This window comes from Colossoma macropomum, unplaced genomic scaffold (genome assembly GCF_904425465.1).
Source record: "Colossoma macropomum unplaced genomic scaffold, Colossoma_macropomum, whole genome shotgun sequence".
Classification (NCBI taxonomy): domain Eukaryota; kingdom Metazoa; phylum Chordata; class Actinopteri; order Characiformes; family Serrasalmidae; genus Colossoma; species Colossoma macropomum.
This window is the reverse complement of record NW_023494798.1, coordinates 34867197-34893949: the sequence shown is the minus strand read 5'-3', so window position 1 is coordinate 34893949 and position 26753 is coordinate 34867197. Positions and strand designations below refer to the sequence as shown.

Here is a 26753-nt window from a genome sequence, read left to right as displayed (position 1 = left end):
CATATTTAGATAATAAAGTCATATTTTTTAGAATAAAGTCGTAATATTTCAACGAAGATGCCGAGCGCGCCGCAGTTCCGCTCCTTCAAGATCGATCATTTTGATTATCATCTCATTGTCTCCTGTGAAACTACATGCCCTCTTAGAATTTTCTCAAAATATTATGACTTTATTCTCGAAATATTATGACTTTACTCTCAAAATGTCATACCGTGCGACTTTTTTTCTCACAATATTACGACTTTATTCTCAAAGTCTACTAACAGTGGCCCTAAAACACTGTTGTAGTATTAAATGCTAAAACTGTCTCATTTTTTTTAAGTAAACCTTTTGGTTTATTGATCGTTCCATCCTGAAATGCAAGAAGCATTGATTCCGCATGACCACTTATCGTTCTCAGCTTGTATTGCACACCTGATTTGGGCCCAGTCCCATTTCTTCTTTTTACCCCTACCCCTTGTTTTCGAGTGTCACCCTAACTCCCTTGGAACTGAGTTACAGGGTAGTGGTTGAAATCTTCCCCTCTGAAATGGGACCCTCAAAAAAAAAGAGCATCACTTCATTAACAGCTACCAGCGCTGCTCTGTAGGCGACCCTGCCAGTCTGCAGTGACAGCAGAGGAGGGTAAAGTTCAGCTCCTCACTGCTGGGCTTTAGTTACATTTAGGGCATCATATGATCTTCAAAGAGGGGGGCAATTATTTATTATCACCCACCCCTAATTCTTCAGTGATATGAAGCTGAAGTCAGATATTCACCAGTGTCTTGTTCGAATTTTCCCGTTCCACCTTAAACAACAACAGTTTGCAACAGTTACATTCTGGCGCTTCAGGTGTCAGAACTGCTGGACTATTTAAGGTGGAACGGGAAAGTTAGCTAGCTAGCTACCGAGAAATCAGCATAGTATTAGTGATTTTTATGCTTGTTATGAAGAAAACAACCATAATACACTGAAACTACATTAAACTAAGATAAAACAATGATTATTGTAAATTTTTTAAGAGAAAGTTCTCACATCTGTGTGTTTCTTTGGTCTCTTGTTCTCCATCTTGCCAGTTTTTCTTTTTTTCTCATAAATTCATTTTTGAAAAACGTCCGTTTGGAGGGTCATGTAGCCCCAACATTTCACCCTACCCCTCTATCTCAACAAGATTCAGGACACCCTACCTCCAGACCTGAATGCACAAAACAGAAGGGTAGGGCTGAGTGGTAGAGGCGAGGGGTGAAATGGGATCGAGCCTTAGACATGCAGGTTTCTCCTCTACAACATCCAGAGGGTTCAAGCCTTTCTCTCTCGTGAGGTCACCCAGGTGCTCATTCAGCCTCTTTTCACCTCCAGGCTCGACTGAAAGCGCCTCACCGTTCGCTTTTGTCTGATGTGCTGAGAAAGCTCGAGTTTCGCTGGATAAATGTGTGAGCTGTTTGAAATCTGTTTATATAGTCATAATAAGCCACTCAAGAGGAGTTTTAACAAACACAGTTTAGAGTGCAGGGAGTCTTCAGAAGTTACGCTGTTTCACTGTATGTTCACTGTGTTGGTGTTTTCAGGTGAATCAGGAGAACGTGGTGAAAGTGGGCCACAGGCAGGTGGTGAATATGATCCGGCAGGGAGGAAACCGGCTGGTCATTAAAGTAGTGAGAGTCACCAGGAACCTGGACCATGACGACACCGCCAGGAAAAAAGGTACCACCTCCTTCTGTCCTCTGATACGTCGACTACGTGTCCAAAAGTTTGTAGACACCTGCTCGTCCAGTGTCTTTTTTTCTGAGATCTCTGCTCCTCAAGAGCCTCTACTCTTCTGGGAAGGCTTTACACTAGATGTTGGAACATTGCTGTGAGGATTTGATTGAGCATTAGTGAGGTCAGGTACTGATGTTGGATGGTCAGTTCTGGATCACTCCAACTCATCCCAAAGGTACTGGATGGAGCTCCATCACTCCAGGGAACGCAGTTCCACTGCTCCACAGCCCAATGCTGGGGGGCTTTATACCCCTCTAGCCCACACTGGGCGTTGGGATGATTGTCAGAGTGGAGATTCAGCAGTGTCGATTGTTGATTTGGAACAAGTCCGGAGGACACTATTTGGGTAGCAGTGACAGAGTTGATAACACATTTGGGACTTTTAACTGATCTAGACTAAAATCCTTTTACTTTGAGTGCCCCTACACCAGAGGTCAGCAACCTGAATGTTAAGAAGAGCCATTTTGTCCTTTCAACAAAAATCAAACCACCTTGAGAGCCTCAACATTATGTCCATTTTGCCATCTTGGCTGTAAATATGTCTCAGTATGTGCTGATGTACTAGTATAGACTAATATAAATGAAAATACAGCTGTAGCTGCTTTTCTCGCATCTCTGGCAGGAAATAAAAGAACAGTTTCTTGTAAAATGTCTCTCAACGTTAGTTTTTTACGAGGCTGAAGTCGCTTCTCCTTCGCCAGCTTCTTGTTCTAATTTTCCCGTTCCACCTTAAATGTGCCTGAGGCACCAGAATGTAACTGCTGCACCATTTAAGGTGGAACGGGATAAGTAGAACAAGAAGATGGCAAACGGGAAACTGACTTCAGCTTCATGACTTTTTAGTGTTTGTCAGCTTCTCACTGCAGATGAAACGTATCAGGAAACCAGCTGGAGTGATTATAAACTCCAGAGTTTAAGACCATTTACTATTAAAACTGTGTTGAACGATCAGCAGAGCTTTATTTTACTGTAAAGGAGGTTTATTTTATTTTTACCTACAAATCTAATTCAGCTGTGGAGCCACAACAGGGCAGTTAAAGAGCCACATGTTGCCGACTCCTGGTCTATACCTACTACCCAAACTTTAAAAATTGTTTCGGTAGTAACAATTTTAGCTCATTTTGAGTAGAATTCAAAAACACAGCCAGTACTTGACCAGCAAACACATCTTTGAACAGCTGTACACACAAAAAATCATCATATTTTTTATCAAAACATAAAAACTTAAAAAATTAAAAAGTTACTTCTGCATTCTGCGTTTTTCCACAAAGAAAGCGTGTGTTTCGTTAGTGACGATTCTTAATGTTCCACACTGATTATTAGTCTTTGGGACACATTTACTTCAAAACAGTGGGACCTAACTGCTCACCATGTGGCCATGAGGGACAGGGATACAGCCTCACTTCCTGCTCTAAAATGCAGGGGTGTGGATAAAAAAGGGCTCCACCTACAGACTGAAACTCTTTGTGTTTCGGAAGTGACATGAAAACATGGGATATTTAATTATTATTTGAAATTGAACTTATGATAATTGTAATAATTTCAGTTTCACTTTAAAATACATCAAAAAATTGAATAAGTACAAAAAGTGTCGTTTTCACAAGTATAAATGTAGGGGTTAGGGTTTGGGACAGACCCCTCTCAATAGAAAGTGTATATATTGATCTTATTTATCTCTATTTATACCTTTAAATAGGTCACAACATAATGCTTGTAGATATCTAAGATCTGAATACTTGTTTTTGTTAAATAGGAGCGCAGTTTGAACTAATTCAGTGGAACGCTCCATATGTAACATGTTGCTGTAGATCTGAATGGTGTTTTAGGTCAGGCTGGCGTGTTTGAGTAGTAGCTCTTCTGGGCCTGCTGCCCAGCTTAAGGACATAATGCATTCATCAGAGGGCACATACAGAGTGCCAGCCTGCGCTGCCAAAGTCCTGCCAAACGCCCGTTTGGCACATGGCGCTCTCAGACTAGCACCGCAGATTGGCCATCTGGCACTTCAGACGCTCAAGAGCGCCGTCCTGCTGGCCTGGTCATCATGGCCAAAGAGATGAGGCCACGGGGGACTCCGGAGTGCCAGGAAGTCCCAAAGTTCACACTCGCGGTTCTGTGTACTTCACAAGTTCATGTGCTTTTCCGGAAAGTGTTCAAGTGTCCGATTTCTCAGACGTGCAGAATCACAGCGCGCAGGACCGCACTGAACACTAGGCCTCAGGAAAAGAATCGATTCTTAGATGCATCGCGATTCTCTCTTGAAAGATTCGGAATTGATTCACAAAACGTCATGATTGGATCTTTACATTGATTCTGCGTTTCCTCTACTCAAAAACAAACTTATATTATAGACCCCATGTGTCAAACACAAGGCCCGCGGGCCAAGTCAGGCCCATGAAACAGTCCTATTTGGCCCGAAATGATTTTAATTCTCTATTATTATTACCCAGTTTTACCCTGAGATGCACTACAGTCCCCAGCATGCACTGCAACATAGTGTCTGTCCTGACCCTCAACAGCAATCTATGGACCTGCGGTTACACAAGCAAAAACTAGTTTAAGCAAATAGGCAGTTTTAAAAAAAAACTACCTAAAACATTTGATTTTATTTAGAATTATGTTTGAATTATTATTGAAGTATTCAGTGCCTTTTTGCTGATCTTAATCTGATCTTAATTTAGGAATCTTATCTTATCTTACAGCATCTTATTTCCAGTTAGGAAATCTTAACCTACTCGGTCAAAGTCGACAGTCAACCGTCATGTGTGTTACCTAGCAACCACACAGCTGAAACGTAAACACATAATCAAAGTAATCGAGTTAGTTAGCCAGGCAGCTAGCATTAGCTACAATTACTGATTTAAAAAGATCAAAACTAAAGAGTGCTAAACTGTAAGTAGTGAATACTGCGAGAGCGCCCCCTGCTGTTTATCAGAGCGTCGCCGCTCCCCAGTTTCAGTCTCCATTTCCCAAACGCTTTAGCCGAGCGCGCTAACGTTACTCCTCCTAATAAACAGACACACGTTCAGCTCCGTCTCCTCATTATTCACCACCATCACTGTAATATTTCATCATCAACATTAACACACGAAGGTGATCAGAGGGGCGGTGGAGATCGAGTCTGCAGCGTCTGAGATCTTTAAAACGCAGAGTTAGAAAAGAAAATCATCTCACAGTGAAAGCAGCGTTTTACAGTAGAGATAAATGGAGCTCATTATGCTGGTAGTGAACTATGCTGCTGACTCAGCTGCCTAAAAACCATAGAAACGGACCTTAAACAGAAGTGAGGACCCTGTTGGGGTTCATCCTAAAGTTAGGACAGGATTTAGGAGGTTCAGTCTAGTTAGGATGTTTGTGTGATGCTGTTTACTTATCTGGAGTTCATGATGAGATGATGAAGTTAGGAACTGTTATTCTGGAATAGCTACTGTCCTGAATTCAGTCTGTACTGAAGTCGTCATGGAGACTAAACTGATAAGATAAAGAAGTTTCTGTAACATGGCCCCTTTTTTAACAACCAGCCCAGCCGGCTAACAGGCTGATCCAGTAACATTAGGATTAGAATTCAGTTTAAAAATTTCTGAATGATAAAATGCGCGGGGGGTTTCTCAGAGTGCAGAACACCCTCTAATGAAAATTCTCACCAGTGTCTGTACAGCTTTAGTGTCCCGATGCTTCAGATGAGTTATTAAAAAAACAGTTTTCATTACAAAGTTTGCTTAACTAGCTAAACTACGGAGGCTGGCCTGGTCAGGGTAGTTGTGATCCTCTGCTCGTCGTTGTCCTACGAGTGGCCATTTGTTTAACGTTGGTGCCGACAGAGATTCTCTAACATATCTAACATTACAGATTTTCCCACAACCTTCAGGTCTGTGGTTTTCAATCAGTGCAATAATATCTGTCTGCAGAGCCGCAGAGCCACAGTTTCACTCCGGCAGGTTCAAGCCAGTGGCATTCAGCGCATGAGCTGACACTTGTTTTGTTTTTTCTTAGTGAGTTTTAGGCTGATCAACATTTCAGTCGTTTTATATGGGTTTCCAGTAAATTTGTGATAGATTTGCGTTGGGCTAGCATTATATTTTAAGCTTTAGACTAAAACAGACTTTGGTTTGAAGGCATATAGAGATTCACAGAGTAAATATTACATAAACCACAGCTGATGTGGCTCTGGGCAAACTAATGGGTAATGTAGACACACAGCTCAATAACTTAGCCCTAATGTGGGGGCTTTATGTGAAAACCTACATGTGCAGGAATAAAACTTTACCTTAAGCAGCTTAAACTGAGTATAATATTAAGATTTAGCCTGAAACAAACTTTAGTTTTTGAACGTATCCCTGCTGAAAAACCCCACAGAAACCATTAAGTGTTTCTTTTGGTTTCTGATTGTTTTGTAATGTGTTTTGGTTTATGGTTTAACCGGTTGATTAGTGGTTGATTCATATATTGGCGTCTGTCTTCCTTCCTGAATGGTAAAGTTCATGGCGACACTTACAACCGGCACAAACAGTCGCTGTTCACATCAGAGACGTTATAAGTGAGGATACCAGCCGCTGGTTGAGATACGAATGGGACGCTTGTAACGCGCCACTTTCCTGTAAGGACTTTGTTTACATGGCACAGTCGTGCTGTCCTGCTGCGCATGAGCTCCACTGGCTTCAAACCGCTGGAGTGAAACTGCGGCTCTAAATCTGCGGCTCTGCAGTCAGACCCTTCTCAGTCAGTGGGGTGGGTCGGTTCTGCCAGGGGGGCTATTAGCTATCAGTTTTTTTTCTTTGATCAGAAAACTTTATTAAGCTACTTAGACGTTTAACAAAACATAATTTAAAATATGACAAATACTTTTTTGCCATAATAAAACATTTATCTCACTGATTAATGTGGCAAAATGCATGATCAGTTTATCTCACATAGCTACCTAGTTACGTTTTTCAGTAAAAGCTCTCGTTTGGGAGAACTTCTTCTCTAGATCACTTTCAAAGTGCAGGGGACAAAAAACTGTCCCCAGGAGAAGAAGGTTTAGGATGCAGAAAACATTTAGGACGGAGAAGCTTGAGCAGCAGAATGAGCTAAAAAAACATTCGCACCACATAAATATTTGCTCCATATCGTCGCTGGTGCACAAAAAACTTTGCGCCTCCATTTTTTTTTTTTTTCACTTTTTCGCATAATTTAAAACTCTGGTTATCCTTTGCATTATTAAAAATTCATGATGAGCAGGCCAACAGAAATACTCCAAATTTAGTTGGAAAAAAGTCTGGTTATATTAACTTACATTAGAAGTTAGGAAGGTTTTTTCCTTCTCCTGTAAAGTTACCATTTTGGAGAGACCAGGTTTTGTTTCTGACAGTGATGATATATTCTAATACGTATGTATATTTCATATAGGTTTCAGATGTATGACAAATGACTGTAATAATTTGCCAGCTGACGCTCACATATTCCACTCCACTCATGTTTATTGAGTTTGTGGTGTTTCTGTCACATGAAGGCTCGGCTTGCTTTTAGCACCCTCTAGTGCTGGATGCGCACACTAGACGATACGGCAAAAAAGAGCACCCAAAATCCCAGATCTCACTGACGTCACGTGATACAAACAAAGCTGAACTGGACCTGTTTGTGCTTTTATTCACACACATCCTCTAGTCCTTCATCAGTGGTCACAGGACGCTGCCCACAGGACGCTGTTGGCTGGATATTTTTGCTTGGTGGACTATTCTCAGTCCAGCAGCGACACTGAGGTGTTTAAAAACTCCAGCAGCACTGCTGTGTCTGATCCACTCAGACCAGCACAACACACACTAACACACCACCACCACGTCAGTGTTACTGCAGTGCTGAGAATGATCCACCACCCAAATAGTACCTGCTCTGTGAGGGTCCATGGGGGTCCTGACCACTGAAGAACAGGGTAAAAGGGGGCTAACAAAGTGGACATCAAATGGAGCATAGAAACAAGGAGGTGGTCAATGTTATGCCTGATCGGTGTATATATATATATATACACATACATAATGGTTCTGCTATAGTTACAGTGTCAAGCTTGTAAAAATAGCAGAACTCTTTTTGGTGCTGTATAGAACCGTATACAACACATTCTCCATCAGTCTGAAGAACCATTTCGCCATGCAAAGAACCCTTTAATCATGCAAATTAATTGCATGCAATTGCATAATTGAATAATGGTTCTAGGTAATTAATGCTAGAACCATTCTCTTTACTAAAGAATGCTTGAAGAACTATCGAGCATGTAGGTGGCATATCTCAGTGTAGTCAGCTCTCTCTCTCTCTCTCTCTCTCTCTCTCTCTCTCTGTAGCTCCGCCTCCTCCAAAACGAGCCCCGACCACCGCCCTGTCCATGCGCTCCAAATCCATGACGTCTGAGCTGGAGGAGTTAGGTAAGCACACAAACACTGGCATGTACGTTTCTCGACTGTTTCTCCTTTTGTCCTCCACATGTCTGTCCTCTCTCCGCCTGACTGATCGATCGATTGTTTGTTTGTTTGTTTGTTGTGTTGATTTCCAGTGGATAAAGGTAAGCAGCAGTGATCTGATGCCTCACACTCACACAAACAAATGGAGATGCAAGACCAGCAGGGGTGTAAATCTCTGAATGATTCGATTCAGTTATGATTCTTCAAGAGATGATTCAGTGCATCGTGGAATCTCAATTTTCACCATTAATTATTTCAGTTGGAACATTTCCGAATAATTTAGATTTCTTCTGTCTTCTTTAAATAGCCGAATAATTTTATTCAGTCATTTTGGCCACAAAACGAGTGCATGCTTAATTGTATCATGATCAAATTCTTTATTAGCTAAAGACAAGATATAAAAGGAACTTAAAAATCAATGAAATATACAAAGGACTATCAAGTTCAAAAGTTTGGAATCACTTTCCAGTAAAAAAAAAATTGTTGTAGGTTCATGTTTAAAATGGTTCTAATATATGATCCTTGAATTTTCTTAGTGTCAAATAATCAGTGGGAAGCTCTAAAAGATGAAATGTTAGGAGCGTCTTGTTAAACGTCATAATAACTGAGAAAGGAATAGAAATTCTAATAGAAATTAATATCCTGAATGCCTTGGAGATCAAATCCCAAGGTGCAGATATTAGATCAAGGTATTACTATAAATATCCAATTAACATTTTTCTTATTATTGTTTTTATGTAAGAATTTTAACTTGTTAGCGAGGCGTTGATGCCAAACCTACTTCACCATCTTCAGTCTGCGCTGGGATTCCCAAAAGCATCTTAGCACAAAGAGGGAGCATCACACCGAACACTCTGTCCACCAGTTAAGATGATCTTAACACTAAAATGCTTTTGGGTAACTGGGCCTCGATTGTTAGACGGACATGCGGTTTTCATATCGGTAAAAGAGTTTTATTCCTATTAAAATGAATCGCAGAACTATGTGGCCAAACATTTGTGCATCAATTTATGTAACTGTGACACAGGTATGCTAGCAACACCCTAGAAACCACCTGGAATACTATAGCAACCACTTAACAACACTCTAACAACCACCTGGGATACCTTAGCAACCGCCTGGGATACCTTAGCAACCACCTAACAACACTCTAACCACCACCTGGGATACCTTAGCAACCTCCTGGGATACCACAGCAACCACCTAACCACAATCTAACAACCACCTGGGATACCTTAGCAACCTCCTGGGATACCACAGCAACCACCTAACCACAATCTAACAACCACCTGGGATACCTTAGCAACCTCCTGGGATACCACAGCAACCACCTAACAACACTCTAACAACCACCTGGGATACCTTAGCAACCGCCTAACAACACTCTAACAACCACCTGGGATACCTTAGCAACCACCTTTGCTACCATAGCAACCACCTAACAACACTCTAACAACCACCTGGGATCCATAGCAACCACCTAACAACACTCTAACAACCATCTCGGATGCCATAGCAACCACCAAACAATAGTCTAACAACCACCTGGGATACCTTAGCAACCACCTAACCACAATCTAACAACCACCTGGGATACCTTAGCAACCTCCTGAGATACCACAGCAACCACCTAACAACACTCTAACAACCACCTGGGATACCTTAGCAACCGCCTGGGCTACCACAGCAACCACCTAACAACACTCTAACAACCACCTGGGATAACATGGCAACCACCTAATTACAGTCTAACAATCACATGGAATGCCATAGCAACCACCGAACAACAGTCTTAACAACCACCTGGGATATCATAGCAGCCACCTAACAACAGTCTAACAATTACATAGAATGCCATAGCAACCACCGAACAACACTCTAACAAAAACCTGGGATAACATGACAACCACTGAACAACACTTTAGCAACCACCTGGGATACCATAGCAATCACCTGGGATACCATAGCAACCACCTGGGAGGCCATAGCAACCACCTAACAACACCCTACCAATACCAAGAGACTGCTGAAGTAGTTATTCTGAAATTTCCTCACAGTGTAGTTTTGTAGTTCAATAGTATAAAAACAGTGATGTATAAAATGCTTGTAATCTGTTCAACCTGAACAACTTCACAGATTCCAGATCATCAGCAGGAAACAGCTGAAAACGTTAGGTGTGATCAGAAGATTCTGAACCGCACAGAGAATTAAGTTATAATGAAATTAAGATCCAGAATTCACCAGATTTCAAAGTGGAGGTCAAATCTGAAGGCAGATAAAAATCAGGGTAAAAAGATAATTACACTGTATTATTTATCATTTATTAACCATCAACCAACACCATCTTCAGATTAATGCATCGTTACACTTGGACGTGTTTTATGCCCCTGCTGGTAACTCGCTCGCTCCGGCCGCAGTCCAGACCCTGAGCGGTGTGGTTCTGACAGACTGTCTGTGTCAGTGTAACTGGCTGTAAGCTGCTTCGTGCGTCTCGACTGTGCAGTTCAGTCACTGTGTAGCTCTGAGATTAACCCTGACAAGCCCACAGTTCCTCCTGTCATTAAGCTGTACTGTTTAAACATAATCACACAATTAATTCATGATAAACTTAATTCAAACTGCAAAATCTTCTAATCTCACCCTTTAAGACCAAGCCAAGCGTGACCAATATATATATATATATATATATATATATATATATATATAGCTCGTATCTCCAAAAAGTTAACTTTACAGGAGAAGGAAAAACGTTCTTAACTTTTAATGAACGTTAATGGAGAAATAATTTTCTTCAAGTAATTTTGGATCATTTCTTTTGGTCCTTTCTTCATGAAATTCTGACACAACATAAAGGGCAACTGGCATTTTTATATTCTGCCAAAAAATTTAAAATGACAAAAATGGAAATACAAGGTTTTGTCCAAACAGCAGCAATATAGACATATACATACATACATACATACATACACATGTTTACTAAAATAAATTCATAAATAAATAATTAATAAATAAAACAATAATAAAAATAAAAACAACAAAGAAATAATTTAAAATAATAGTAATAATAATAGAACCTTACATGAAAGAGTAGTAGTAATAAAACTGAATCAAACAAACGTTTGACAGGAAACACTAATTGCTCAGCATAGTCTGACATAAAGCTAGGAAGAGAAATGCCATCAGGGGAGACACTGAAGCTGTGATGGAGCAGGACTGATGTGCATCTGAGCAACATCTGAAATCCTACTGTAAATATCTGACCAGTAATTAGTAACCAGTTTTCTGTTTGTTTTGACACCAAAAAGTGACAACGGCAAAAATATCAGCAAAAATATAAAAAAAAATTTCTTTAAGACTTTACACACAATAACTTTTCACCAAATTCAGATCATAATTACTTAGCTCCTCTTATATGTACAAACAAATGTGGTGTGGAATGAATGTTTAGAAGTTTCAAGTTCAAGTTTATTTCCCATTTGCACAACATGTCAGAACATTCATGCATCGAAATGCTTGTGGTGATGCTCAGGAATCACTCTACAGAAAGTAAACAGTAAAAATAAAAATACAAGAAAATACTGAAACTGAAGTATATTAAATATACACAAAATATAGAGACAGGAGGGACCTATATAAGGGGGAAGAAAAAAAAACCTCTCTCGCTGTCGGAACAAAACCTTGTATCTCCGATTTTGACGTTTTTCACTTTCTGACGTAATTTGAAAATACCTGTTGATCTTTACATTGTGTGTAAATTTCATGATGAATGGACCAAAAGAAACGGCCCAAAATGACTCAGAAAACGTCTGGTTCCATTGACTTACATTAAAAGTAAAGTAGGTTTCTTGCTTCTCCTATAAAGTTACTATTTTGGAGATACAAGGTTTTGTTCTGACAACAGCGATATACATTTTAAAGTGACTTAAGTGACTTAGTGTTATTATTATTTAAATGACTTAGTGTTATTATTATTTAAAGTGACTTAGTGTTAAAGTGTTACTGTCTGTAGCAGTAATATGATATTATAATAATAATAACAACAAAGTGACCGAGTGAAATGGTAACTGGGGAGGGACCCACAGCTTCACAGCTTCCGTGCAGTTTCTCAACTTGTTCCTATGAGCTACGAGTCAGAAATAATTCATATGGTTTTGTCAGGATAACTGAGGCTTCTAAAGGGTTAAACATTCACATTTTCTAACACTACAGTCAGACAGCAGTGCATGAGCATGAATGAGTGCGGATAACACTGTGTAGCATGAACTGAGTCACTGTTTCTTCTCATGTTCAGTTTAATCTGTTTCTGTTATTTCTTAAATCGCACATAAACGCTGACTATAAAGCATAAACTAGTAAAGCTGTTTTGTTTTTACCCAAACATTTTTATGTGCTCAGATCTATCAGGCTCTGAAAAAACAAAGCCTTAAAATTAGACATTGTGTTTACTTCAGTTTTGCCTTATTTGCTGTTCTTTAATTTATTTTACTTCAGTTTTTTTCTTTGTTAAGCAGATTAAACTGCATTTCTAGTTATTCTAACCCAGTGTTGGCTGAATATTAGTTCATTTCTGCATATTTTTAACTTCATCAAACAAGAACAACTTGAACAAAACAGCTTGTGAGCTGTGTGGCCACACTGGGTTCTTTGGCTGCTAAAGAACCACTTTTGGTTCCTGAAAGCAATTGATGGATCTTTAAAGTAAACACCCTAGAAATCACCCTGGGATACCATAGCAACCACCTAGCAACACCCTACCAACCACCAGAGATACCACAGCAAATGGTTAGCAGCACCCTAGCAACCACCTGGGACACCATAGGAACCACCTAGTAACACATCCACCTGGGATACCATAGCAACCAGTTACCGCACCCTAGCAACCACCTTGAATACCATAGCAACGGCCTAGCAACACCCTACCAACCACCAGAGATACCACAGCAACCTGTTAGCAGCACCCTAGCAACCACCTGAGATACCATAGCAAGGTTAGCAACACCCTAACAACCACCTGAGATACCATAGCAACCACCTTGCAACACATCCACCTGGGATACCATAGCAACCACCTAGCAACACAACCACCTGGGATACCATAGCAACCAGTTAGCAGCACCCTAGCAACCACTTGGAATACCATAGCAACTGGTTTGCAGCACCCTAGCAACCACCTGAGATACCACAGCAAACGATTAGCAAAACCCTAGCAACCACCTAGCAACGCAACCACCTGGGCTACCATGGCAAATGGTTAGCAGCACCCTAGCAACCACCTAGCAACATCCTACCAACCACCAGAGATACCACAGCAACTTGTTAGCAGCACCCTAGCAACCACCTGGGTACCATAGCAGCCATCTAGCAACAACTACCTGGGATATCATAGCAACTGGTTAGCAGCACCCTAGCAACCGCCTCGGATACCACAGCATCCAACTAGCACATTTAGTTGTTGTATTTCTGAATTGGCGAGATTTTTTACACATTGTTCTTCGTCCTGGTGTGGAACGTGTTCGTGATATTTGATTAATACGTGAAGATGGTTTGTGTTTTATATGTGTTCTTGTTTTAGTTTGACTCCTATGCATGAAACGACTAGGATCAGTGTGCATCTCTTAGCTTTAATGAGAACGTTTTTGTACTGTGTTGTGCTGAAATAGTGCAGATGCCTGATCCTGCTGTTGGATGTGTACAGCAGGTCTTATTCTGCTCTGAATGAGTGTAAGTGTAGGAAATAGAGCTGGAATGTAAGTTTCGTTCTTGATCTTGACATGTGCAGTTTGATTTTACTCTTTCTCCAGCCACCTTGAGGAAAAAGAAAGGTGGTAAGTTTTAGCACTGACCGTCTTGCTGTGACATACGGAAATACTTTTAAGTTGTAATTTTAAGAGTATATTAAAGAAATACTTCAGTGTTTTTTAAACTAATCTCTGTCTGCTACATCTGTATCGCACACAAACTACCATAGATGATAATTGATGTGTTTTCCTGCACATAGAAAAGAACAGAAAACCATTTGATGGAAAACTGACGTAAAAATAGAAGCCAGTGGGCCGATTCTGAATTTCATGAATAAATGCTTGAAACTACATTTACAGTTCAACACTGAAAACTGTTGGAAAGTTTGGAATCGATGTTTTTAAACATTTGAACGGTAATATACCGAAAAATGCCCGAAGAATTCAAGAGAACATAAACGTTGAGCATCTGCCTGTTGGCTGCTATCATAATTATATCCAGAGTGAATTAATTAACTGTTGTTTTCTAAGTGCAGGGAAACACGTCGAAGTGTCTGTTTGTGGTAACTGACCATCTGCTAAAGATGTGACTGATAGTAAAGTAAACACCCTAGCAACCACCTGGGATACATAGCAACCACCTAGCAACACCCTACCAACCACCAGAGATGCCACAGCAACCGGTTAGCAGCAGCCTAGCAACCACCTGGGATACCATAGCAACACCTAGCAACACAACCACCTGGGATACCATAGCAACACCTAGCAACACAACCACCTGGTATACCTTAGCAACCAGTTAGCAGCACCCTAGCAACAACCTGGTATACCATAGCAACAACCTATACTGTAGCAACTGGTTAGCAGCACCGTAGCAACCACCTGGGATACCATAGAAACCACCTATAAACACCTTACCAACCACCAGAGATACTACAGCAGCTAGTTAGCAGTGCCTTAGCAACCACTTGGGATACCATAGCAACCACCTAGCAACACCCTACCAACCACCAGAGATATCATAGCAACCAGTTAGCAGCACACTAGCAACCACCTGTGATACCATAGCAACCAACTAGCAACACAACCACCTGGGATACCATAGCAACTGGTTAGAAGCACCCTTGCAACCACCTGGGATACCATAGCAACCACCTCGCAACACCCCACCAACCACCAGTGATACCGCAGCAGCCAGTTAGCAACGCCCTAGCAACCACCTGGGATACCATAGCAACTGGTTAGCAGCACCCTAGCAACCACCTGGGATACCTGACAGAGTGATGACTGATAGAGATTAGGTTGAAAAACGCTGGAGTCCTTCTTTAATTCATGTTGCACTCAACTTGTCCCAGTCTGTGTGTTGCAGTTCACCTCTACAGTCAGTGGCTTGACTCGTTTGGTTCAGTTTGTGCTGCATGTTTTATGTGACACTAGTTTGTTGTTCTATAAGGAAACCTTTGCATGATATTTTACAGCAGACAGTAACTTCACTGTTGACACTTGCCAGGCGGTGGTTTGTTGCGTAACAGTGCAAAACAGTATTGATGTTGATGATGTTTGTCCTGGGAGTTTCATAGATGAGTAGTCTGTAAGTTTGTGACGTGTATGTAGTGTTTCAGTTTGTCTGGCTCTCTAGATGTCATGTTCTGGGACACGTGTAGACCTTTATAGCCACCTATGCGATTTATTTCTGTTTTTTGTTTGTTTTTTGTAACTTTTTTAAATACACCATGGGGGCAGATTCACTAATATTAATGCAAACTCCATTTTGGTGTTAAAAAAATCGGCTGTTGCGATTTACTAAATAGCTGCAGCGTTACTTTAGAGTCCGTAATAAGACCAAAGAGGTGGTTGCTGCTCTCTTATGTACGAGGGTGTTTTAGGGCCACTGTTAATAAAATAAAAATAGTGGACTTTGAGGAAAAAAGTCATAATACTTCGAGAAAAATGTTGTAATATTTAGAGAAAAAAAAGCCGTAATATTTCAAGAAAAAAGTCGTAATACTTTGAGAAAAAAGTTGTAATATTTTGAGAAAAAAAAACGTAATATTTCAAGAAAAAAGTCGTAATATTTCAAGAAAAAAGTCGTAATATTTAGAGGAAAAAAGTCGTAATACTTCGAGAATAAAGTTAGAATATTTTTAGAAAAAAGTCGTAATATTTCAAGAAAAAAAGTCAGAATATTTGAAGGATAAAGTGGTCTAACTATAGGAGGACTAACTGTAGGGGGCTGTCATAACGCGTTGGGGTCTCGGTTGCTGTACTGGCGCCAGAGTTCCACTCACTCCTGTCTCTCTGTGGATCATTTTGATCATCATTCTCACTAGCCACGTTTACATGCAGCCTGATAATCTGTTAATAATCCGACTAATAGCTCAATCGGAATAGAATACGTCCATTTAAACACCTCAATCGGAATAGTCTAGTCCGACTGAGGCCATTCGGAATACAATTTCTATCAGATTGAACGAGGTGGGTAAACCTCTGAATAATCCGTTAAATAGAAGAATAATATCTGTGTAAACGCCTGTATCTGATTACATTCCCTATCGGAAAGTTTAAGTCCGTTCTGATCATGTTCGTCACGTCATAGTGAAAGTTTATACCGTTCAGCATGGCGGAGCAGAAACTGGTCTGCAGAGGAGACGAAGTTTATGCTCTGATCTTTAAAAGACGGCGGTGGGACGGACGTCCAGCTTATGTGTCTCAGAACACGACGTCTTCCTCTCGGCCTTCTTTAATAAGGACATGTGAAGGACGTTTTCCTGAGTCTGACATCATTTTAAAGGAATTAAAAACACAAGCGCTGCTCACTGCTGCTCATCTCACTCTGACTGGACTCACGTGATGTTCGCTGTCATGGTAAAGTTTACTCTAAACGCTACTCCACGCATGTGCGTCATTTTGCATCGGATTACTTGTAGTGAGCATGTAAACGAAGATTTTCCATCAGATTGTTGATAAGAGTGAGCATATAAACACCTCAGTCTGAATCTGTAATCGGATTGTATTCAATCAGATTGGCAAAAATCTTTGCATCTAAACACAGACACTGTCTGTGAAACTTCATGCCCTCTTTGAATGGGGGGAGATGTAGCCCCCGATAACCGTGTAGACGACCCTGCCTGAGATTCTCCTTCAACAACACAGACAGACAGTTTCCTCCGAGTCCGTCTGGCTCTTTATTCTAGATAAACACAGTTTCCTGCTCAGCTGCTTCAGCCGGTTCTTACACTAATAACAGGCTGGTGCTGATGTGCAGGAGAGACAGGGAGACTGAGTGTTTCTTTATGGGTGAATCGATATGAAAGCAGAACTCCACCAACTCACCGCCCCTCATTTAACACGAGGAGGTGCTGCGTCCCTTCGCAAAGCCTTTGGCCACAATATTGCGACCTTTGCTGGTATTAATGCCACTTTAATGTAATGTAATTCTACGACTTTTTTTCTCTAAATATTAGGACTTTTTTCTCGAAATAGTACGATTTGTTTCTCAAAAAATTACAACGTTATTCTCGAAGTCTACTATTTTTATTTTTATTAACAGTGCATAAGCATTTGTAGACGTTTCACTCTTAAAGCACAAAATACTGGGAGGAAATTATTATAGTGAAGCACCTAAAGAGAGAGTGTATCAAACACATTTACTTATTTTTGGCTGGGGAAAAAAACAGTTGTGAACACCTGCTGTGTCACGTTATTCCTAATGTGATGGGAAAAAACCTCAAAACTGTTTTAAACTGCAGAAAGTCAAAATAACATTGTCAAATTTCTGAAATTTCAAAATAATGTCTTATTTTCTCAGTTATTTTTATGCTGAAATAATCACATGATCTCTTGAGGTGGAGTAACTTTCTTGACTCAACCTAATAAATCATATTTTGAATCTGAAACAGACAAATAAAAGCGAGTGGTTATCTTGTGCTGGTCATGTGTTAAGTTGTGCCTGTGTTCATTTGCATGGAAGTTCTTAGTTGATAACTCAAAATTGATCACTCGCCAGTGCAGCATGTCAGTGGACAGTCAGTAATTAGTGCCTGTCTTAGTAAATCTGCCCTTAAGCTTACAGTCAGGTGAATATAACTCAGAAAACCTTCCTGACTGACTGTTTCAGGTTTGCTTAATACTTTCAGGAAATAATAATGTCACTTTGCCCAGTGGAGAGTGTGAAAAATTTCAGGTTTGCGTCTTCATTAATTTCTGAAAGACAGAGGCTTTAAAAAGTGTGTGTGGCCTTTATATCGCCTTAAAATAAGTGCTATAGTAAAAGAAATGCAAATTTTATGTCATAATTTTTGACTTATTGATGCTACATACATGAGGTTTTCAGGGATTCTATAAAGATGCAAAGTTTGCTATTAAATGTCTTTGGAAAGTCTGGATTTTTTGTGTTAATTTGAGCAAATTCGGCATGTTTCTCCACACTGAAGTACAGCTCTTTCAAATTTTGGCGTTTTTAATTCATATTACGGTACGCTTGGAGCACTTAGGTATTAATCTTAAAGCAATGAAGGTTTCTGATTTATGAGCCAATAGATTTAAAAAAGGCTAATTTCAAATGCACATTGCTTATATAACAAGGTGTATTAGACACTATAAATAAAAATTGTTTGGCTCAGGCTATCGACTTGATATTCTTAAATATTCTATAGTTTGCTCTCTTTAGTGAAATACAGTATTTTATGGAGGAATATGCATTTGAAATGTTGGCCTTATTTGATTGTTTTCATTTTTAACAGCTCATAAATTTAGAAATCTTTATTTCTTTTAGACTTATATGGAATTTCCAAAAGAGCACTGCAAAAATTTAAATACCTGATATGTGGAGATAAATATGTTTTATATTCAAATTTTCAACAAGCTGTAAAATGTCAGATGTGACATTTTACAGCTAGTTAGGACTCCCCCAGTCACATGATCTACATCTTCTGGTTTGGTGGTCAAATGCAAATTACATCAGAGAGCACACAATTTCTACGCCGATTATCCTTCTGGGTCGCGTGGGGAGCCAGAGCCTATCCCAGCAGTCATTGGGCAGAAGGCAGGATACACCCTGGACAGGTCGCCAGTCCATCACAGGGCAGATAGACAGACAGACATATACATTTACACACAATCACACCTAGGGGCAGTTTAGCATCTCCAGTTGGCCTGGCTGCATGTCTGTGGACAGTGGGAGGAAACCCACACAGACACGGGGAGAACATGCAAACCCCACACAGGAAGGACCATGGTCGCCCGGCCGGGGAATCGAACCCAGGCCCTCCTTACTGTGAGACAACAGCGCTACCTACTGAAAAAAAAATGTTCACAACTTATCAAATAAGTAGCACTCTTTTAAAGCCACACTAACTTTTTTTTTAAGTTGTCCCCAAAATTTCTCCCCAATTTAGTCGTATCCAATTCCACCCACTAGTTAGGACTCCCCCAGTCACATGATACCACCAGCACTAGGAGGGCAAAAGCTAGCACAGGCTTCCTCCAAGACCTGTTAGGCATCACCACATCAACTGCTGCTCATGCAACGTCATTGGACAGCTGAACTTGCACAGAGGAGAACGCTAAACGCTAGATCTGTTTAGTCAGCCTCTGTTGACTAGCACTGTGCTGAGTGATGGGGGGAGAGCGAGGCCAACTGTGCTATCTTGGACTGCTGGCCGTGGATAGCTGTAATATTGAACAATCTCCCAGTGATAGAGCCAGTGCTTAGATGGGTGCACCACCTGGGATCCCCCATTCCAACTTCTTAAAGCCGCTGTATCTCAGAAACTAATAAAGAAACAAGCCTATAATTCTGCACTCTGTGAACACAGTGAAACTAAATACTACAGGTGTTGAGCAGTACTTCCAGCTGAGAGGCCTTCTGTGATTTCTTATGAATTCACCTGATTTTCTGTTAAACTTATAATGTTGTAAAAAAAGCCACCATCTTAGGTAAAATGTGAGCCATCAAAGTCACTAGACTGTAATTAGAAGAGCTTATTAAACTGTGTGTGTGTGTGTGTGTGTGTGTGTGTGTGTGTGTGTGTGTGTGTACTGCATGTCCTCACAACGATAGGACAAAATGACATCTTTGCTCAAATGAGGATGTTTTGCTGGTCCTCACTTGAACACATATTGTTTTCACCACAAATTACAATTTTTTGGAAAAGCTAAAAGAGCAAAGTGCCTTTTGGACACTGAGGTTAGGTTTAGGTGTAGTATTACTGCAGTAACACAAAAATCAATAGAAACGTATGGAAGACCTCACAAGGAATGTAAGACAAGATTTTGTGTGTGTGTTAAATGTGTGACTGTCCCTGTGGTGTTCATACTGCATCAGTGTTTCTCAGTCTCCGTTCCCATAATCCCACTCGCTGTACTCATGTTGGTGTTTTCCTGCTTTAAAACACTGGGCTGATCATTAAAGGGATGTATTGTGGAAAAAAAAAATTCAAATAAAAGGATCGGATGTACTACATAATTTTTTTGTTAAAGTTTCAAAACGTACCGTTCGCTCCTCACTCCATACAGTCCTTATACGCAAACTAAGCTGCAAAAAACAACCTGGTCTGAATTCATCATGGTTGTGATGTCACAAACATGAACATGTTTACTTATTAGCATCCATTCAGGCTACAGCAGTTCAGTCCTGTCCATTAAGATGTACAGCAATTTAGCTCCACCATTCAGCCTACAGCAGTTTAGCCCCACCATTCAGCTACAGCAGTTTAGCTCCACCATTCAGCTACAGCAGTTTAGCTCCACCATTCAGCTACAGCAGTTTAGCTCCACCATTCAGCCTACAGCAGTTTAGCTCCACCATTCAGCCTACAGCAGTTTAGCTCCACCATTCAGCTACAGCAGTTTAGCCCCACCATTCAGCTACAGCAGTTTAGCCCCACCATTCAGCTACAGCAGTTTAGCTCCACCATTCAGCTACAGCAGTTTAGCTCCACCATTCAGCTACAGCAGTTTAGCCCCACCATTCAGTCTACAGCAGTTTAGCTCCACCATTCAGCTACAGCAGTTTAGCTCCACCATTCAGCTACAGCAGTTTAGCCCCACCATTCAGTCTACAGCAGTTTAGCTCCACCATTCAGCTACAGCAGTTTAGCTCCACCATTCAGCCTACAGCAGTTTAGCTCCACCATTCAGCTACAGCAGTTTAGCCCCACCATTCAGTCTACAGCAGTTTAGCTCCACCATTCAGCTACAGCAGTTTAGCTCCACCATTCAGCTACAGCAGTTTAGCTCCACCATTCAGCTACAGCAGTTTAGCTCCACCATTCAGCTACAGCAGTTTAGCTCCACCATTCAGCTACAGCAGTTTAGCCCCACCCATTCAGCCTACAGCTGTTTAGCCCCCCATTCAGCCTACAGCAGTTTAGCTCCACCCATCCAACCTACATCAGTTTAGCTCCACCCATTCAGCCTACAGCAGTTTAGCTCCACCCATCAACCTACATCAGTTTAGCTCCTCCCATTCAGCCTACAGCAGTTTAGCTCCACCCATCCAACCTACATCAGTTTAGCTCCACCATTCAGCCTCCAGCAGTTTAGCTCCACCCATCCAACCTACATCAGTTTAGCCCCCCTCATTCAGCTACAGCAGTTTAGCCCCACCCATTCAGCCTCCAGCAGTTTAGCCCCCATTCAGCCTCCAGCAGTTTAGCTCCACCATTCAGCTACAGCAGTTTAGCCCCGCCCATTCAGCCTACAGCAGTTTAGCCCCACCCATCCAACCCACATCAGTTTAGCCCCACCCACTCAGTCTACAGCAGTTTAGCCCCGCCCATTCAGCCTACAGCAGTTAGCCCACCTCATTCAGCCTCCAGCAATTTAGCTCCACCCATTCAGCCTCCAGCAGTTTAGCTCCACCCATTCAGCCTCCAGCAGTTTAGCTCCACCCATTCAGCCTACAGCAGTTTAGCTCCACCCATTCCTGTTGCAGTGTTATGGAGTGTTGTTCCTGCAGACGGTCTGTTGTAGAGTTATTGGGGTGGAAGTTGTGCTGTTCCTGGCTGTCAGGAAGCAGCTGAATAACTGCCACTTTCTAAATATCTACACACGGCTAAAGCTTATTTTCTCAACCCATGGCCCTGAGGATTTCAGTCCCAAGTTAACAGGTCTTGACTGCTGGATAGCCAATCAGAACAGAGCTCATTTACATATATCAGTCCTAAGGGCATGGAATCAGCCTGTTTAATTCTAAAGGATAAAGAGAGGTTGAAAAGTAATCATGTGAAAATGAATTACAGCTGTTTTTGATATATAAAGTCACACAAACTTGAAAAGTGGACTTCAGGGGAAGAAAAAACAAGGAATAAATAGAATATATGCTCTTTAAGGGCTTAATAATGAGCTGATAAATTGAATCAAGTGTGTTAAAGCAGGAAAATTAAGAATATGTATAGTATCAGGTCCCTCAGGGCTGGAATGAAAACCACCGGTGTGTGTGTGGAAATGCAGTAGTTAAGCAGAGCCGTCTTTGAGCATGCATGTTTATGTGAGTGTGGTGTTATATTGTGAGTATTTTGTTAATATGCTGACAATATTTGAACTTAGAAGTGATTTAATGTCACAAATTTAAGAGCAAATATCCATTATATTGTACTATGATGAGTAGCATAAAATATATTCACTCTTGAAAGTAAAGGTACCAAAAAAGGGTGTTTAAGGGTGATAAGAACAACTTTTGCAAGGAACATTTCCATGGATGGTTCTTTAAGGAACCAGATTTGTAAGTGTGAGAAACCTTCAGAAAGTTTAAAGAACCTCCAAATAACGTAGAAGTTCTGTACCAATGAAATGTTTTCTCTAGAGCCATTTAGGAAGCTTTTTTAAGAGTGAAGACAAATACAAAGATACATGAGATATTACTTGAGTAAATGACCATAATAATGTCATGATATTGTGTAAAATATACAAGACAAGTAGGCAGACAGTTATTACTTGAGCATTCTGTGTGTGCATGCGTTTCTGTGTGTATGGATAGTTCTGTGCAGTCGTGTTGTTGAAGACTATTTTTTTGGGCAGTAACTGTGATTTTCTCAGTACAAACGCAGTCTAACATTATAATAAATACAGTAAAACGTAACAAGAATGTGTTGTTTTCAGTAAAGTTATGAATATGTAGGATACAACACAGGTTTGGTTCATTACTTCTCGCTGCTCTCCAGCTGTCTCATTTTTGTTCGACCAACCGATTTAATTTAATGAAGGATGGATTAGATCATTTAGCTATTGCATGGTAACTGAAAACCCTGGACTTTTTTGGGGAGAGCTTTTTAAACTATCTGCATTAAAAACTGGTTAAGATGTAAGCGCAGCGGTTCAGAGAGGTTTGGTGTGAAATGCTCTGTTCTAGAGAAACTTACAGAGTCAGAATTGTTCACAGTGGTGATAGGAACCAGACGTCCACCTCTAAAAGTTCCCTCACAGAAATGGTTATGAATTCACTGCCTGATGACTGAGACACTGTTTTATGATAGTTTAGAGAACTTAAACTCCATTCATGGTGGAGGGATACTTTATATGCAGGGCGTTTTGAGGCAAAATAGTCCCCAAAGAAAACTTATTATTTCAGATTTTCCACTATTTTGCATCATCAACATTCCATATAAGCTCAGAAGAGTCGTGTAGGTTCACTGGTGGTTCTGGATAGTAAATGAAATGTGTATATCTGTGTTGTAGTCATGGCGACGCCTGGTTCCTATCACCACCACTGTAAAGACATCTGAACCATTTCACACCAAACCACTCTGAATCTCTCTGTGTACACCTCACACACTGCATTATGGGGGATTTTTTGAAAAAAGCAGTTTGATTCTCCTTAAACCTGTTTATGTATCTGTGTTTGTTCTAATGTTAGCATTAATTACTAACGTGCTGCCCAGATAAATGGCTTTACAGTTAATTTTCTCAGATAGACTAAGACTTTTTCACAGTCCTGTGTGTGTCTGTAGTGTGTTTATATAGTGTGTGTGTTGCATGTTTAGCGTGTTTAGCGTATGAGTCCTGCTCTGAATCTTCTTCTCTTCCCGTCTCTGTGTAGATTCTCAGTCTTCTAATGTTGAGGGTCTGAAGAAGAGGATTGTATTTCAAGTCACACTAAGTAATCACCTTAAATGCATGGAGGCTTTTCAAAAGATCAGGCCGAACTATACAGTTACCAGGACTTGCTAGCATGCGGCTCGCTAGCGTGGCAGTGGCTAACACTAAATCTCTATGGCTCTGAATTCTGAGGAGCTTGCACGGCTTTGGGGGCTGACCGGTCTCTTTATTCCTATTTCTTTGTTTAATTTATTTATTTCTTTAATTTTTTGGAGTCTCATCAAAAGTCTCCTTTGATGAGAAGATATGTGCGGATTATTGGCTTCTGGCGCCACGGAGGTTTTCGTTTTCCTTGTGGTTTTTTTTTGGTTTGTTTGTTTTCCTTTTGTAGAGGTTAACAGCTGTTCCTGCTCTGGTTCTGTTGTTTAGTTGGGTTTTTGTTGTCTGTTTCAGATAAAGTGGACGAAGTAGCACCGGCCCAGAAGGCCGGGAGGGACAACACCTCAGTGGACATGAGGGTGGCCACCATAAAGCCCCGGCCGTCCAGTCGCTGCATAGCAACTCCCACAGATTTCAATGTGAGCGTCTCTTCTTCTACACTTTTAAAAATGATGTTTCTTCTTCTAAAATGGTTGTATATAGAACCATGAATACTCAAAGAACCCTTTTTGTGATTAGTGGGTTCTTTGCATCTTTACAGGGTTCTTGAGATTGATGGAGAATGTGTTTTATATGGTTCTGTATAGAACCTATTTGACAAGGGTTCTATATAAAACCAAAAAGGGTTCTTCTATTGGTACGATGTTAGGCCTGTAACAATAGAAGAACACTTCTTGTATATAGAACTGTTTTCTTTATCAAAGAACCCTTGAAGAACCATCTTGTTTAAGTGTGTATGAGCGGTCAGGTCCCACTGGGTTCAGATAAATATGTGTATATGTGTGTCTGAACATCTGTACTTACCCTGATTCCTTATATTTCCCTGCAGTCCATGTACGAGCGGCAGGGTGTAGCTGTCGTCCCACCCACTGTTCCTGGCGGCCCCCAGGGGGCGTACCTGGGAGTACCGAAGGGCACAATGAGGAGACAGAAGTCCATCGGTAAGAAAAACAGCCTGGAAAGATCTGCCAGTCTGACAATGGAAACGCATCCCAGTGTGGTGAACCGACAGGAGTAAAGGAGGAGTCACTAAATAGACTTGATTATGTGGTCTCTGACTCTGTGTGACTCACTGTTCTCTATAAACATGAACTAAAGTACATTAGCATAGCTAAACACAGAAGCAGCATCTAGAAGCCTGAATTTTGTCTGTACTTCAGGCCAGTGTTTATAGATAAGAGTGTGCCGTACAATTTCAGATATTTTATTGAACACATAATCAGGATATGTATGTTTGTAAATATACCTGAGGTATGTATGTTACTCTTATTTTCTTGTTGAGGAAATATGATCGAGGCAACATGGGAACATAGAGCTACGTCCTATTAAATTACAATGAGGAAACATAGGACCCTGGGAATATAGGATCCTTGGAATACAGGAACTCTGCTGTATAGGATCCTGGGAATATAGAACCCAGGGAATGTAGAACCCTGGGAACACAGGTTTCAGGGAATATAGGATCCGGGGGAATATAGGATCCTAGAAATATAGGGCCTGGGAATATTGGTTCCTGGGGATATAGGGTCCAGGGAATATAAGATCCTGGAAATATAGTTCCCTGGGAATACACGGTCCTGGAAAATCTAGGTTCCAAGGAATATAACGTCTGAGGATATAGGATCCTGGAAATTTAGGGACCTGGGAATATAGGTCTCTGGAAATATAGGTTCCAAGGAATATAGTGGCTGGGGAATATAGGATTCTGGAGATAGAGGGCCCTGGGAATATAGGTATTTGGGAATATAGGGCCCTGAGAATATATGTTCCTGGGAATATAGTGTATGGAGAATATAGAATCCTAGAAAAATAGATCCCTGGGAATACAGGGCCCTAGGAATATAGTTTCCAAGAAATATAGCATCTGGGGAATATAGGATCCTGGAAATAGAGGGCCCTGGGAATATAGGGCCCGGGGTATATAGTTCCCGAAGAATATAGGATTCTAGAAATACATGTCCTTGTGAATACAGGTCCCTAGGAATTAAGTGTCCGGGGAATATAGGATCCTGGAAATATAAGGCCCTGGAAATATAGGGTCCTAGGAATATAAGAACTCTGCAGTATGTATGTAGAACCCTGGGAATATAAGACCACATTTGGGGTAAAAGGGTGGGAAAACTGGGTAAATTTGACTTTTCCTTTAAATCGCTACTTGTATCTTCTGTTTCCTGCTTTTGACTCACTGTAAAGGGTAATACTGCACTCAGACTTCTGCTGAATGATAAAATTAGCCTGAGGAACTTTATAGATTAAGAAGCTCACTGCGTTCTCTGTGAGAATCATTCAAGACTTTAAAACATTCCTGACTCATCCAAGCTAATTATAGTATTTCACAGTTTTATTTCCGATAGCTTTAAGACTCGCCTGGTCTATATACAGAGTCATTGACGTGGTTTCTTCATGACTCGGTTTCTTTTACTGAGCAGAAGAGTCTTATTTTAACTTCCAGATCTATTTATATGTTTTACGTGATGGCTATTCCCAGGGTCGATTACGCTTTCATCGCTCAGCCGGCTCCGTCTCGCCAGCTGAACAGAGTTCATTAAGTTCGATTATCGTTAAATTAGGCCGATCTGCTTGCCACTCCAGATTCCTTTGATGGAACCATTAGAACTAATTACACATTCTGGAGAAGAAATGGCAC

The 26753-nt window shown here is 40.8% G+C and overlaps 1 protein-coding gene across 1 annotated transcript in view; it reads left to right on the top strand.

The window, feature by feature from the left end:
- Window positions 1–26753, top strand: part of LOC118817849 (SH3 and multiple ankyrin repeat domains protein 2-like) — a 92710-nt gene that overhangs the window by 39659 nt on the left and 26298 nt on the right. Inside the window, exons 5-11 of the mRNA XM_036584806.1 lie at window positions 1548–1683; window positions 8055–8135; window positions 8264–8272; window positions 13973–13993; window positions 23949–24008; window positions 24401–24525; window positions 24936–25047. Coding sequence (XP_036440699.1) covers window positions 1548–1683; window positions 8055–8135; window positions 8264–8272; window positions 13973–13993; window positions 23949–24008; window positions 24401–24525; window positions 24936–25047 — 544 coding nt within the window. The remainder of the gene's footprint in view (window positions 1–1547; window positions 1684–8054; window positions 8136–8263; window positions 8273–13972; window positions 13994–23948; window positions 24009–24400; window positions 24526–24935; window positions 25048–26753) is intronic.